Here is a 14,662-nt window from a genome sequence, read left to right on the forward strand (position 1 = left end):
GAAAGAGGCTCCTTCTCAAAAGGGTTTTGAAGCAGAGGCCGACCTGCCAGGGTTGCTGCAGCCACCCATTTCCTGCCTTGCTGGGGATAAATGAGACGGCTTCTGATGTCCTTCCCAAATCAATCAATCCATGTGATGCACTGGGAGTGCCAACAACAATTGGCCACACTAAACGTTACAGGATAAGAGGGCATTGCTTTTTGGGTGGGACAATCGTACAAATTGGAAATATTGCTTTTTGGGTGGGACAATCGTACAAATTGGAAATATTGCAAATTGGAAATATTGGAGTCTGAGCCTGCTGCCAGGTGGAGGCAAACACAAGCCCTGGGTGCAGGAACCGCCACCCCCCCCCTCCAAATTCTGGCTGCTTTGAGTAATTCAGAAAAACATGAGCTGCGGTTCCTGTGTTGCAGGGGTCCAGCTCTACAATTGTGTGAGTCTACAGCGGGGAGCCTCTGGAAACCAAGATACATTCTGAGATCTCAGAAGGCTCATTCTCCCCTCCCCATGAAGGCAGGATCAGCAGGGCGGACTTTGCTGTGAGGCTGAAATGGGAAACAAAACGGAGGGCAGGCTCTGGGGGCAGCCTCAAAACGGGGCCTCCTGGCTCAGAACCCAGCAAATTGAGACAGAGATAAGTAAGGCCAGAGGGTACCCAGCAAGTGTGGGGAAGGGCAGGTCACCCCAGGATACCCTTCCCCACTGCTGGAGACGTCCCGGTTGTGGAAGGAGGGCAGGGGCCGGGCGGCAGACTGTCCATTGTTCTTGCTTAGGAGCAGGAGCCTCTCCTCCCGATGTTCTGCACTCCAGACATTCAACATGCCAAGTCTCTTTGGATCCAATGAAAAAGAAAGAATAACAGAGCATCCCCTTTGCTCCCGCAGCAGCCAGCGGCCAGAGTCCTTTTCAGAGAGTCTGAACGGCAACTGGATACAGCAAGGAGAGGTGCTCAGCACCTTTGACAGGCAGCTCTTGAGCCGTGTAGAAATGGATGACTTCGGGGACGCTGTCGAAGGGGGCACTGTTCTGGCCCAAGACATACTTGCTCTCCTTCGTCCGGGTGAATTTCATGTGCATGAAGCCTTGGCTGCTCCTGCCAGAGAGAGAGAGAGGGGGGGGTCAGAGTCTGCACCCCACACTCTGTGTTCTTGGGTTTAATTTCACAGGGGGTGTTGGAGGAGGTGCTGGTCCTCATGGCTTTGGAAGCTAAGAAAGAAAACACAGCCAAGTTGTTTCCAGAGCTGTCCTGCTTTCATTCCCATAGGAAGCTGCTTTGCTCAGACCACTCCCCCCCCCCCATGTCTACCTGAAAATACCCTCCAGGGGTCCTGATTTTCCAGAGACAGTCCTGGAACTACAGGAGCCATCCCAGTTTCTGATTTGATCCCAGAATGTCCCGCTTTTCATTTTTCCTCCCCTCCACATCTTGGAGAACAATTAAAAGTGTTTTGTGTGCGCGCGCAAAAACAAGAGTCCAGTTTACAAGGAAAATAAGGCACCTACACCAAATGAAAGAAATGGTGAAGTTGGTACACAAGGCCTTTCCTATAATTCTGAAGGAAAATGTCACCAATCCACTTTAAATTCTTAAATGGCAATGCGTCAGCAACCAACCATTTATTAGGAAACATGTGGAGTGTTTATCCGTTTATTATAAATTGTCTATCAGAAGTAAGTCCCACTGCATTCAATGGAGCTTACTCCAAGGTAACAGGGTCAAGACTGCACAGCTGTACACTGTGGTCCAAAGTATTTTTACTCATTCGCACCGAGTTCAAAAGGATTTTCTATTCTATTCTATTCTATTCTATTCTATTCTATTCTATTCCTAACTTTTTCCCTGACAGGGACTCAAGTCAGCTTACCACTAAAATTTTATTTAATTCCATTTATCTGTAGAAGCTGTTGTGCACAATCCCTTCCCTCGCACATTTTTCCTTTACAACAACCCTGCAAGGTTGGTTCAGCAGAGAGGTTGCCCTTGGCTCAAGGTGTATGCGTGCATATGATGTCTATGCAAGATGAAACACAGGAGAAGCTTCCTGGTGTAGAATAGGGTTATCCCTATTTTCATCTGAGAAATATTGGAGGGTGGGCACTGACAGGCAAAGGCTCGCTGGGATGTTAGCCTGCCCTACTCAAAGGTGTCAGGACTGAACTCCTTTACATAAAAAGCACCTGCTCAACAGACTTTCCCATAAAGGAGACCCCAGGTCTCAAGTCTTGGGCCGCAAAAGACAAAATTGGAGGACGTGAATGGTGCTGCAAGAGTCTGAAAGTGAATTTCAGGAACAGGCGAATGACATTTCTGCAGCAAGCCGTCCACAGATCATGAGGTGGGGAGGGAATTGGTGCTGGAGGGAGAGAGGCCGTTTTAATGTTACGGGTTTGACAGAGCAGGGAAGGAGATGAAAGGCCACGTCCACCGCAGTTGACATGGCTGGGTGTGATCAAAGCGCCAAAGGACTCGGGAGGAGAAGGGGGTCGGGGAAGCCTGGAACGCCAAGCTCTGACTTTTTGCCGCAGATTATAACTCATCTGTCACTTTGCTTTTCCTCTTTCCCTTCCGTTGCAGACAAGGGATAAATCCTGATGGATTAAGACGCTGCATAATCACGACAGAGGAAGGGGGTGGGAAGCCTGGCAGAGGGGCTGAGCAGGGTCCTGGGTCTGCCCAGAATGAGGCCCAGCTTTAGGGATGCGCCGAGATTTCAACCTTCTCGTTTACTTACTATTTTTGTATTTGTATATCCCTTCCTCTTCCTCCAAGGAGCTGAAGGTCAGGTGCCTCATTTCATCTCCACAACGACCCTTGAGAGAAAACAGCGACTGGCCCCCAAAGTCGCTTGGCCAGCGTCGTGGCCAAGGGGAGATTTGTACCCTGGCCTCCCCCAGGCCCCCCTCTAACCACTGCACTGCTCATCGATTTAAAAAGCAAGCATCAAAAAAGCACTTAAAGAACATGGATCTTAAGAGAAAGGGTGGCCTCTTCAGTATCAACCAGCGCCACACGCATGGAAGAGCCAGGCTGGTGCGCTCCCTCTTGGCGCACGCCGAGCCCATGCGATCGCACGTGGAGGCCCCAAGCGATGAGTGCTTCATCGTGTTCATGCACAGATCAGAGGGACAGATGTTCTTTGCTCTCTGAACAGCAGGGCTGGCTATCAAATATTTATCCCGGTGCCAGGAGAGGGGAGGAAAAAGGCTCCCTCGCTCTCTGCTGGGTGCCTCCGGAGCATCCCATAATAGCAGGGCAGCCCCTTTTTGCCCTCTTCACCTTGCGTGTCCCAAGATCACTGGCGGATGTAAAAGTGTCACCTCTGGGACAGACAGCGCCTGTGGTTTTGGTATATGAATTTCAGGGATTAAATGTCTGCTGTTTTTTCATTCCTTGAACACTTTGGTTGCTTTTACAAATAGTAGTAGTAGTAATAATAATAATAATAATAATAATAATAATAATAATAATAATAATAGTATTTATATCCCACCCATCTGGCTGGGTTTCCCCAGCCACTCTGCACAGCTTACAACATATAAAACACAACAAAACATCAAACATTTAAAAACAAGATATCCTTTACAAGCAACAAACAAACCAATAAATCATTTAAACCAACAACAACAGTTTGCAGTTATACCCATATTAAGGTAACTGCCACCCCCAAGTAAACATTTAACCAACATCAGCCCAACAAAAATGAAACAGAGGAGTCAGAATCAGAAGTGTCTAAAACATTTTACAACATTTTAGCCAGTTGCCCCAACCCAAGCGCTGCTCCAGCCACGTCCCAGTGGCCTCCCAGGAGCCCCTCTGAGCTGACCAGGGGGAGTCTGGGGCCCCCAGGCCAGGTGGAAATTGGCCTGGCAGCAGAGAGCAGGCCTTTCTTCCAGCACTCAGGCAGCAGAAAATAGATTTGTTGCTTTAGTCTTTTGCAAACCGCTTCAAGGTTTATTATTATTATTATTATTATTATTATTATTATTATTATGATCAAACGGCATATAATTTTTGTAAAACCAATAGCTTGTATGTTTCTAGTTTATCGCAGCTTTTAATGCTCAGGAAGTTTTAGTTGCTTTGTTTGCACACCCTGCCATTTTAGGAGGCAAAACTCCAATTTTCTTTTCCTTTCTTTTAATCAGACAACATTTAGCTTGTTAAGTCTATGTTTGATGAAAAAGTGCATAAACTGCTTTTGAAAAACCAAAGTATCTCCATTGTGCCTTCTGCAAATGTCAGGAAATGCTAAATCATCATCACAAAAAAATAATATTAATATATAATGTACCTGCAAGTACTTGGCAGTCATTCTTTAAGGATTTTGATGTGATTTTAAATACCTCTTACCAAGCAAAGCTAAATTATATCAATTTAACCAGCATATATTTCAGAACCCCAAGTTGTGTTGCAACTTTTTTTTGCAAACCTTGTTTTTGGAATTTGAAAGCTGGAAAAGTCAACATGCCCAACTCCTGGAATATTCCTTAAGATCCCGGTTTGGAAAGTGCAGACAGGGAAGAAGATGCTGCTTACCTGAGCGAGAGAGAGTAGTCGTTGCGGCTGGTCTCGCTGTTCCGGACCAGGTAGCTGCCTTCCTTGCAGAGGGTCAGGAGGGATTCAGCGTCGGCTCGGCTGATGGTGCCGTGAAACCACCTGGGGGGGGGGGGAGCCCAGCAGGGTCACGGCTTGCAAATCCTCATCCCTTTGCCCAGACCCCCTTCCTCTACCTTTGCTTCTCTTAGCATCCTTTCCAGGGCCGGCTCACCCGTGTGGCAACGTGAGGCGACCGCCTTGGGCGGCAGGACTCCCAGGGGCAGCGGAGCCAGCCTCCAACAGATGCATTGCTTGCTGCTGCTGCTGCTGCTGCTGCTACTGCAGGGGGACCTTTGGGGGCTGGATCCTTCTCAGCAACACCCCCAAATGATCTCCAGGCAGATAAGAGCCACTGTTGGTCTCCTCTCATCTTTAGGTAGGTGATGGCTGCCCTCTGGGGTCTCCACTCCCACGGCCTTTGATTCACACTTTAACTATCAGGTAAGGTTGACCGGATTCCCCCATGTTCCTGATGGAGATCTTCATTCACCCTGTCTTCCCTGGCGCAGGGAGCATCTTCGCCAAAATATCTTGGGCAGGCCCTGATTCCTCCATTGGGAGGGACCCTGGAGGTCAGTGGCTCCAGCCAGCAGCAGACGGTCTGTTTGGGGAAATGGGCTACCACCCCAAGACTGCCTCCACCTCATTATTTACTATTTTATTAAACTTGTATACCACCCTTTATCCACTGTCTCGGGGCAGCTCACAACATAAAAATACAAGATGAAAACACAAAATACGTAACCCACCCCACCCCATAATTCCCTCTCCCCCCACAAACAGGTTTAAAAAGATATGGGCTGTTAATCAGCCCAAGGCCTGGCTGAAGAGGAAGTTTTTTGCCTGGCACCTAAAGATGGGTAATGAAGGCCCCAGGTGAGCCTCCCTGGGGAGAGCATCCCACAAGCAGGGAGCCACTGCAGAGAAGGCCCTCTTCTTGTGTTGCCACCCTCTTGGCCTCTCATGGAGGAGGCACACAGAGGATGACCAGAGGATGACCCAGGGTCCAGCAGAGGCAGTTTTAGAGTAGTGCGACTAGATCAGCCACACTGGGTGCTGCAACAATGCTGTAGAATAGGGCATGAGGAGTGGGGGGGGGGCACATTTTAGTGTCACACAGGACAACGCTGGAACTTGAGAGCCCCAAGTCTGCCCCTGGGTCTGGGCAGGCTCATATGGGGAGAGGTGGTCCTTGATGCTTCATAGGTCCAAACCAGCTCTTTGAAGTGGGCCTGCCTAGAAACTAATGACCAGCAGTGCAGCCTGACACTTGATGCTCCAACCATCTTGCCCTGGAGAGCAACCTGGCTGCTGGATTCTGTGCCGACCTCCCTGTCCTTTAATGCTTGGACTGATACTCTCGAGTTGCATCCCCTTTCCAGCTCCCTCCTCCTCACACTTCTCTCTCAGGTGTCAGTATGAGAAACCCTTCCCCCCCCCCTCACCTAAGCAAGAACTTGCAGACATGCAGTGAAATGGGATGGTGGAAGATTCAGGTCAGAGACAGCAAAGTCCTTCTTCAGGCAGCATATTGTTTAATGATGGACCTCCACCGCGAAGGAGGCAGATGGGCACTACCTTGGGCAGCTCTAAATGAGGATTGGACCAAGTCATGGAGGAGGAGAAAGCCATTGCAGGGGCTGGACTGGATGACCCTTGGGGTCCCGTCCAACTCTATGATTCTAAGATGAGAGGTCACCTTGATTGAGGACAAAGCAGCCAGCAGCCTGACTGCCTTGTTCTTCTCTGGCACAGTTAGCTTAGAACTAGAATCCTTTGTCTTTCAAAGTTGGGCACTTCCTATAATAAACAGTGTGATTGTGTTCTTACTCTACAACATGGGTAGGTAAACTAAGGCCCAGGGGGCTGGATCTGGCCCAATCGCCTTCTAAATCCGGCCCGTGGATTGTCCAGGAATCAGCGTGTTTTTACATGAATGTGTCTTTTTATTTAAAACGCATCTCTGGGTTATTTGTGGGGCATAGGAATTCATTCATTTTTTATTTTTCAAAATATAATCTGGCCCCCCACAAGGTTTGAGGGATGGTGGACCGGCCCCCTGCTGAAAAAGTTTGCTGACCCCTGCTCTACAAGCACCTCTCTCTCTCTGAAATTGCAAAAGAAGTGTCACTCTCTGGACAGTTAGCCAAAGGAAAGAAGGGCGTCCAGGTAATTTCTAGTGGAGGTTACAGACACGAGACTCCTAACAGAATCATAGAATTGCAGAGTTGGAGGGGACACAGAGGGTCATGTAGTCCAACCCCTGCAAGGCAGGAATCCCACCCACAACCATCCCTGGGTGGGCTCAAACCACCAATCTCCTGGCCAGATGCACTGGTCCTTTGTGCCCCTAATTAAGGCACATGGGGGGGTAATTGGAGGTTTCGCCCCCACCTTCCGTTTCCCCATGGCTGTAGGAGGACAATTTATTGGAGCAGTACATTTTCAATAATTTGGTCAATAGCGGCTAACAAGAAAAATTACCCAGACAAAAATAAATTAAAACATCAACAATATCTAAGAAACATGACAAGAAATGCAATGATGATAATTCTTTATGATTAGTCAATAGCAGAGGATAATAATGTCCCATTCAGACTCTGACGGAAATTGTGCGCAAGGGAGACAGGGACTTATTTTACGTAACACAGCCTTGATCTTCAAAGCTAGTTTTGCAGAGCCTGAGAGATTTAACTGAACCCAGCGTGATTATTTTATTTTTTCCTTACTCTTGTTGAGCAACATCAGACACTCCTCCCCCCACCCCAAATGAAATATCCCAAACTGCCTTTGAAACTGTTCTGTCGGAACGGCACTAAGCCACAGAATTAAGTGTAGCCTGGATAATTCCACTGCCTAAAAAACAAATTTAAAATTTAAACATAAAGTTCCTAGTCCATAAGGATGTATGCAGCTGTGTGCTGGGGGGGGGGATGCTTGAGGAATTTCCAAAAGAGATCCTCCCCCTACAGTGTCTTTTGGCCTGTAATTCTCTTGCTCAAAGACAGATATTCTTCTTGCAGAGGCCAATCAGTGCCTTGATTTCCTGGGGAATTTTCCTTTTGGGAAAGCTTGTTTTATCAAATAGACTTGGGTCAAATGAAACAGCATGAATTATGCAAATCAAGCCACTGAGCATCGCTTTGCATAATCTTTGCAAGGCACAGGGGTGTCCATTGGTCTGACTGCATTGCTGAACAAGAGCAGCAAAGCAAAAAGACCTCCCACCACCAGGCCTATGGGATAATCCCCTGCACATGTGTAGATTTGCACTCTGATTATTCAAAGCATCCTGCTCTGTGCCTTGTCTCTGACAGTAATCCTGCTGGGATAACATACTTGGGTCCATTAATTCCAATGGGTCTGCTCCGAGGAGGATTCCGTTTGAGACAATCTTCTGACGCACAAGGTGGAACAAGCCCTCCTGGATCAGGCCCGCCTCCTGCTCTCCCCATGGCCAGATGCCCCTAACCCTCCCTCCCTGGAGCTCAGCCCCATTGCTGCCTCTGCCTGTGGAGGAAGAGCAGCGCCATTGTCCCCTGCAGCCACGGAGAGACCCCTTCTCCACAAACTTCTTTTGAAGCCATTTACGGTAAGGTTACCAGATTTTTCTCAATGAATTCGGGGACACTTTTCAACTTCCTACTAAATAGATGGATTTTGTCAGGGGACTGATTTGTAAATCCGGGGACTGTCCCCGGGAAATGGGGACATCTGGTAACCTTACCCCAAGGGTCATGGTCCAACCCCCCCTCACTGCAACGCAGGAATCTCCACCATTTTTTATTTTTTGTGCTCTGGCAACTAACATTCTAAAGGTAGACTGCTGCTGAACAGGGAGCTTTACCTATTACCTAACTGATTTGTAAATCTGGGGACTGTCCCTGGGAAACGGGGACGTCTGGTAACCTTGATTTAGGTTGGTGGCCCCCCTGGCATGAAGGACTCTCCTTTGTCCTGAATCTGCCCACGTTCAGCTTCATTGGATGTTTACGAGTTATTGGGGGGGGGATCCTGGGAACAGCAATTTACCTCTCCCAGGAGCTGCAATTCCCAGCCCCTTTAACAAACCCCCGTTTCCAGGATTTTTTGGAGGGAGCATGGAGTCAGACTCCCCTTGAAGCCAAGAAACCAGAGTGCTGGCCCCCATGGGATGATTTCCGAGGGGGGGGGAGGAGTTAGATGAAGACCACCTCAGGACCACCCACCGCTGAGTGAACTACCTTCGACCTGAACAACTTAGGTCAAGGGTACCTCAATCAGTAGAGCATGAGCAGGGTCGTGGGTTTGAGCCCCACGCTGGGCAAAATATTCCTGCACTGCTGGGGGTTGGGCTAGATGGTCATTGGGGTCCCTTCCAACTCTACAGTTCTCTGATTCTGTGATCATGAGTTCATCTGCAGGAGCACTGTTGGCCGTTCGCGTTCAATTGGCAAGGCTCAATTGACAACACAATGAACAGAGTCTTTATTCTCATTGGCTCAGTCCTCTGGAACTCACTGCCACTAAAGATTCAGCAGACATCTTCCATCTCAGCTTTTAAATACCTGCTGAAAACGTTTCTGTTCCACCAGGTCTACTTAGGAATGCATCTATCCATCACAGTTTGTTAATTTCTGGTTTTAACATTTCTGCATGGTTTTCATTGCATAATATGAGGCACAATGATTGTAAATCACTCTATCTTTTTGCATAGCAGTATTACACTTACTTACTTGCATGCATACACACATGTGTATGTGTGTATGGCAATCCCCCATCTATGCGCATTTAATACATGCATGACTGCACACATGCAGACCACACCAAACCTGGAAGTGACCCAAAAACGTCACCAAAAGGGTCGTAATGGGGTGAGGTGGAACAGGGTGTTTGCAGGCTTCCCCAATGGCGCTTCAAATATACGTGCCTCAGAACATAACCCCCACTTAAATGGGGGGGGGGTTGCCTGTACACCCCCCCCCATCCTGCAGGAAGGATCCCGATGAGTTTTTGATATGTTACTATTTAAATATTTGCAATAACTAAAGATTAAACAAAAAAGCAGTATACACAGCCAAAATCTCCCTTATGTAGCATAAATGACTCAGAATCATAGAAGTGGAGAGTTGGATGAAGCCCCCAAGGGACATCTAGCCCAACCCCCTTGCTTCCCCTTACACCTGGCACTCCCCTCCAAGGCCCCACAGATCTCCCACAGTCCTTTGCTACCTGCAACTCTCCTTGCACAAAGAAGGAAGATTGGTGCTGGCCCACAAATGCATTTTTACGCGGGTGTCGTGGCTTGCTGGCACCTCCCATCACTTACGGCTGGTTTTCCAAGGGCAGCGAGGGGTCAATGCGCTCCGCAGCAGGAAGGCTGTGCTCAGGGCTCTGCGACCGGACAAACTTGGAGCTCCCCGTCAGGTGTGGGCGCCAATGTTCTTTGTGTGTGGAAGAGGCAGCGGCGAGGGACGTCCATTCCCAGTCCGGGGTCTCAAACTGCACTGTGTGGGGAGTGGAAAGGACCCGTTAGACTGGGGGGTTCAGCTGCTGCCCAATGGATGGTTTTTTAAAAAAATTAAAATCCCCCCAGGTGTAAACAGAAATCTTCAAACTTGTTTTATTGATTTTTCACAAAGCAAAAACATAAGCATTGAATTGTTGTCCAGTATCACAACTTGCATTGCACTGCATGCATTGCACTGCCTGGAGCAGCGCATGAGTCTCTTGATCTCAGGGGTTGTGGGTTTGCGCCCCACCTTGGGCAAAAGATTCCTCCATTGCAGGAAGTTGGGCTAGACAGCCCTCATGACCCTTCCGACTCTATAGGAATTAAGCAAATGTTATGGAGAAAGTGTGATGTAGTGGTTGAATACAGACACAGGATTTCTTTTCATCACACTGCAGACTGTTTATTAGCTTACCAATGCCAGGATACCCGTGCTATCCGTGATTCTTTCATGTGAATGATTTCCTGACGACAGTTCAAGGTCAACATCAGAAGAGGCTGCTGGATCAGGCCCAGGGCCCATCCAGCCCAGCTTCACAGTGGCACTCTCCCCTCCTGTGGCTTTCAGTGGAGGCACAAAGAATTTGCCCGTTCCTTTTTTAAAGCCTTCTAGGCTGTAATCCTCTCATTGGGCTCTGAAGCCTTTCAGGCCTCCCCGTAGTCAGTGCAGTATTTGTTCAGAAAAGGCCTTCAAATAGCGCGGCACTGTTTTCATTTTCTGTATTTTAACTGATCTCAGGGCTTTTATATTGCTCTAATTCTATTCCAGTTGAATTACTTTTCAATGACGATCTCTTAAATGTATTTAGCTGTTTGCATTTACAGTGGATGCTCGGGTTGTGAGCATGATCCATGTGGGAGGCACGTTCACAACCCGCAGTGTTCGCAACCCACAGCGCTGCATCTGCGCACGTGCGGTTTGCAATTTGGCGCTTCTGCGCATGTGCAAAGCGTGATTTAGCACTTCTGCACATGTGCAAGTGCCGAAACCCGGAAGTAACCCGTTCCGGTACTTCTGGGTTTTGGCGCGTCCCAAAAACAACACGCAACCTGAGGTGTCTAACCTGAGGTATCACTGTATTGTTTATTTTTTCACAGCACTGATAACCACGCTTGACTGTAAAAACAAAACACACTGAAGTTCACAAAAGAAAACGATAAGATTGAGGAAATTTTACAACCCTGCTTTGAAGCATAGAAAAGTTTAAAAGCACTAAAACAGATTAAAATCATGTCAACTTTCTAAGCGTCTGGGAAGGCATGTTTGTTTTCAGAAGGCACCTGCTTGATCTCAATGGGCAGGGAGTTCCAAAGGGCAGGCCCTGCCCCCCCCCCCAACGATGGAGCTCTTCCAAACGCAGAGCAGGGATTGCGTGGCACCTGGAATGGTGCCAATTCCATTTTATCTGTGTCATTTTGTGTTAGCTGCCTTGAGTCCCAGTCTGAGGAAAAGGCGGAATAAAAAATATAATAGAAGAAGAATAACCCTAATTTATCACTGTTTTTAATCCTTCGGTCATTTTTTTTGAATTAATACAGAGCCTGACCTTCTTCACAAGTTTAATCTTGGGGTGGGCTTGTGACAGGATGTGGAAAATGCAGGTGGGGGGCCAGTTGCACATGGGACACGCCACGCATCCATGTGCAAACCAGCTGTCATGAATGTGGCAAGCGCAGGAACAGCAGGGAAGAGGGATGGAAGAGAGACGAATCAGAAGAGGAAGAACAAGAGGGAAGTCCCGGGAGACAAGGAAACAGACACAGAATACAGAAAAGCGAGGAGGGGGGCATTCATTGGGCTCCCCCCCCCTGGAACCATAGGGTGTGTTTGAGGACAGGTGTATTCTGTGGCATGTTCTTGTCTCATAGGAGCCAGTGTGGCCTAGTGGTTAGAATGTCAGACTAGGGCCTGGGAGAGACCAGGGTTCAAATCCCCCCTCAGCCATTAAGCTCATTGGGGGCCAATCCCTGCCTCTCAGCCTAACCCACCTCACAGGGTTGCTGTGAGGATTAAATGAGGAAGAGAACCATGTGCCCCACTTTGAGCTCTTTTGGGGGAAAGAAAGTGGGTCAGAAATGCAATCATATAAAATAAATAAGCCAGAAATACTGCAGGAGTGATGGGTTTATTCTGCGTCAGTTGCTGTTCTATGATGATTCCCCAGTGCAACTAAATCAGGGCAAAAAAAGAGAAAGAAAGGAGAGGATTTGTAGTGTGAAAAGTTATGGGATTTCAGAAGGAGGCACTGACTGGAGACAAAGCCGTGGGGCTGCCCCAAAACTTTGCAGGCGCAGACAGGGCTGAGAGTGGGGAGGGGAGCATCTGGAGCACAAATCATCATGAATGTGCAATAAACGCATTGGAGGGACCCAGAGAAACAAATGCTGGAGTTTTCCAGGGGCCAAATCTCATGCAGACTTTTCGGTCCCCTTGTGAGAAGGCAGCCAGGGGCGCCGTGTCCCTGTTGCCAACACCCTTTTCACAGGTGAAGGCTCCATGCCTTTTCATACCTGAGTGGAACGCAGAAATTCAGCAGGTGCAGCTTGTCTGCTGGGGAAGCTGCACCCGTTGAACATTTGCCTGCCCTGTGGAAACTTCTGTCTATGTAACAGACAGCAACCCCAAGTGCCACTCTAAGCTGGAGTCAAAAATAAACACAGCGCCAGCCAGAGAAGGCAAGAGAGGTGTGCCTGGGTAGAGAGAGGGCAGGGGGAAAGATGTTTCCAACCCAGGGGAGAGAGGCTGAGGTGGGTAAGAGGTTAAAAAAAGACGTCACCTTCTGGATCTAGGGATTCCTCTGTGCCCGTGAGTTGTCCTACCGGAGGTGGCCAGGGCAAGACTTTATTCTCCTTAATGTCTACTGCAATGGGAGAGGGCATCATGGAGGAGAGGAGAGAGAGAGAGAGAGAAGGGAGGTGGTCGGGAGGAAGGCCAGGCGAAGGGAGGAGAGATGATGGGAAGAGAGAAGGAAAGGAAGGGGATAAAAAGGGAGGAGTGCAAGTGAGGAGACAGAGAGAAGAAGAAGAAGAAGAAGAAGAAGAAGAAGAAGAAGAAGAAGAAGAAGAAGAAGAAGAAGAAGAAGAAGAAGAAGAAGGAGAGAAGAGAAGACCAGGGGAAGGGAGAAGAGGAAAGGAATGCAAGAAGGAAAGGAGGAGAAAGAAGAACTTATGGGGAAAGGAGCATAAGGGGGCAGAGGAGAGGGGGCAAGGAAAGAAGAGAAGAAATGGAAGAACAGAATAACAGAGAAAAAGAAGGAGCAGGGGAATTCATGGAGACAGGAGGAGAAATTTGGTGGAAAGGGGAGAAAAGAAAGCATGAGGAGAGGGATGAGGAGCAGAAAAACATGGAGAGGAGGGAGAGAAGAGATGAGAAAGTGGAAGGGAGGAAAGAGACAAAACAGACATGATAAAAAAGAAAAGATCTAATGACGGACAGACAAGGGGAGACAGGCAATTGCCCCCTCAGCCCCCTCCCTTCACAACAGCCATTCTCTATAAGTCTTGCCCCTCAGCTCTTTTTAATGATATAAGTGCTTTATTTCTGCTTGACACTGCAGAGGACTGGAGGATACATAATATTTTTAAAATATATAATAATGTTCTTTTTAAAGCTATAATATTGATGGAGTATCTTGTTTTCATAATTTTTTTTAACCTGTTCCTCTTAAGCTGGCAAAACAAAACAAAAGCCAAAGAAGTTCCTTACAGTTCAGCAATTTGGAGCTCATAACAAAAAGCACATAACAAAAGTTTTAAAGCTTTTAGAATGCAAATTACGTTTGTAATAATTGACTGACTAATCTGTATTTTTATACGCCAAATGTGATAATTTAAAAGCTAAGCCCAGTTATACAGAATGCCTTTTATGTTCCAAAAGGAACAAAGTGACATTTGATTTGTAAAGCGTGCTTTAAAAAAAGCACATTTCCCCCTTTTCTCCCAAAATTTCTGTCCCTGAAAGAAGACCCAGGAATGGGAGTCTTGGGAGTGGGGAGAAGCTGGTGGCAACAATAGAAGAGCAAGGAAGGCAAAGAACGAGGAGGAATTTCAAAGAATGGATTAAACAGAAAAGTTTGGCCCTATCTCCTGTCTCAGAGATGCTTCCAGAAGACAGGGAAAATTGGCTGAGGAGCTCTAAAAACCTGGAGTCAGAGTCTACTCTGAGGAGGACTTAGCTGGGGAGACAACTACTATTAATTATAATGGCAAAAAATAAATTTAAAAATTGTCCTAAGGAAGTGTGCCTGCACACGAAAGCTTATACCCAGAACAAACTTAGTTGGTCTCCAAGGTGCTACTGGACAATTTATTTAGACTGCCTCAGACCAAGGCGGCTACCTACCTAAATCTAGAATAATGGCTAGGAATTTGCCTTTAAAAAGAGAAGAGAAATGGGATTCTCAGGAAGTTGAATTCTGCACATAGGGAGGCCCCATTTACAGCCCTTCCACCAAGGGCCAGATTTAGGTTTGATGAGGCCCTCAGCTCCTGAAGGTAAGGGGGCCCTTTATATGTCCAGCTGTCCTTTGTCAACAACAAATTGTCGCTGTTATTGTGTTGAATATATGCTA

At 47.6% G+C, this 14,662-nt stretch overlaps 1 protein-coding gene across 2 annotated transcripts in view; it reads right to left on the reverse strand.

Annotated features, from left to right (window-relative positions):
- Window positions 1-255: 255 nt before the first annotated feature.
- SHD (Src homology 2 domain containing transforming protein D) overlaps window positions 256-14,662 on the reverse strand; it is a 36,397-nt gene continuing 21,990 nt past the window's right edge. The window contains exons 5-8 of one of the 2 annotated variants that reach the window (XM_081177902.1): window positions 12,869-12,952; window positions 9,909-10,086; window positions 4,541-4,660; window positions 256-1,096 (exon numbers count right to left, since the gene is read on the reverse strand). In XM_081177902.1, coding sequence (XP_081034028.1) covers window positions 910-1,096; window positions 4,541-4,660; window positions 9,909-10,086; window positions 12,869-12,952 — 569 coding nt within the window. In that variant the 3' untranslated portion in view covers window positions 256-909. The remainder of the gene's footprint in view (window positions 1,097-4,540; window positions 4,661-9,908; window positions 10,087-12,868; window positions 12,953-14,662) is intronic. The other variant, XM_081177903.1, reaches the window with a different exon arrangement.

Source organism: Podarcis bocagei (assembly GCF_964188305.1).
Source record: "Podarcis bocagei genome assembly, chromosome: 18".
Classification (NCBI taxonomy): Eukaryota; Metazoa; Chordata; class Lepidosauria; order Squamata; family Lacertidae; genus Podarcis; species Podarcis bocagei.